This window comes from Pteropus medius, unplaced genomic scaffold (genome assembly GCF_902729225.1).
Source record: "Pteropus medius unplaced genomic scaffold, Ma_sr-lr_union100, whole genome shotgun sequence".
In the NCBI taxonomy this organism is placed as follows: domain Eukaryota; kingdom Metazoa; phylum Chordata; class Mammalia; order Chiroptera; family Pteropodidae; genus Pteropus; species Pteropus medius.
Window position 1 is genome coordinate 481690 of NW_024349796.1, and position 768 is coordinate 482457.

At 52.1% G+C, this 768-nt stretch overlaps 1 protein-coding gene across 3 annotated transcripts in view; it reads right to left on the reverse strand.

Moving 5' to 3' along the window:
* GREM2 (gremlin 2, DAN family BMP antagonist) overlaps nt 1-681 on the reverse strand; it is a 133983-nt gene extending 133302 nt beyond the window's left edge. Inside the window, exon 1 of one of the 3 annotated variants that reach the window (XM_039883193.1) lies at nt 195-681. In XM_039883193.1, the coding sequence (XP_039739127.1) occupies nt 195-303 (109 nt within the window). In that variant the 5' untranslated portion in view covers nt 304-681. The remainder of the gene's footprint in view (nt 1-194) is intronic. The other 2 variants (XM_039883194.1, XM_039883195.1) reach the window with 2 other exon arrangements.
* Nucleotides 682-768: the final 87 nt, after the last annotated feature.

The window sequence follows — 768 nt, forward strand, 5'->3', positions numbered from 1 at the left end:
CCTTGCTTTACACCCACGGATAATTCAATAGGTGAATAAACCTTGTGGCCCCACAACACACGCAAACAGCTTTACTGTCTGGCGTGAGACAGGCGAGAGAGTCTGTTTCCATTCGGACCGGCAATGGAACAATGTCAATTACTCTGAGGTGTCTAGTGAAGGCGGAGATGAGATTAGCCGCGGCAAGCTCATACCTGCAATGACGCGTTGGAAGCCTCCTCCTCGGGTCCCTTCTGTCTCCCGCTCCCAGTCCTCTTGCAGAGCTGCACAGCCCGCAGCGGCCGGACCCCAGCAGACGCGCATAAGCGCCGCGCGGAGGGTGCAGCCCAAGGCTTCCGCCCTCCGCGCCTGCAGACGGGGAGGGAGCCGCGACTCCTCTCCCGGCGCTGCGCGGGGATATTATCACAGTCTGGGATTTCTATTGGCTCTGAACACCAAACAAATCACACCCGCCACCCCCCTTCTCTGTTTCACTCAGCGCTTGTTTCTCATCTAACCCACAAACATTGCAGCCACACACACTTCAGTTGCTTGCTATGTTTCTCTTTTCCTCCTTCCAGTCTGTGGATTTACAACCTTGTGGTCAGCTGTAACATTTTCTCTCTCTCTCTTTTTTTTTTTTAGCAGACTTCCAATCCAAGCCTTGTTTATGTAGAGAAATTCTCCATCCCCTAAATCCGCAAAAACCACTCGGTCGCCTCAGATCTTCTTCCTTCTTTTGTTGATGGGTTTGCAATGTGAAGAATGTACAAAGCATGTGTGTGATAC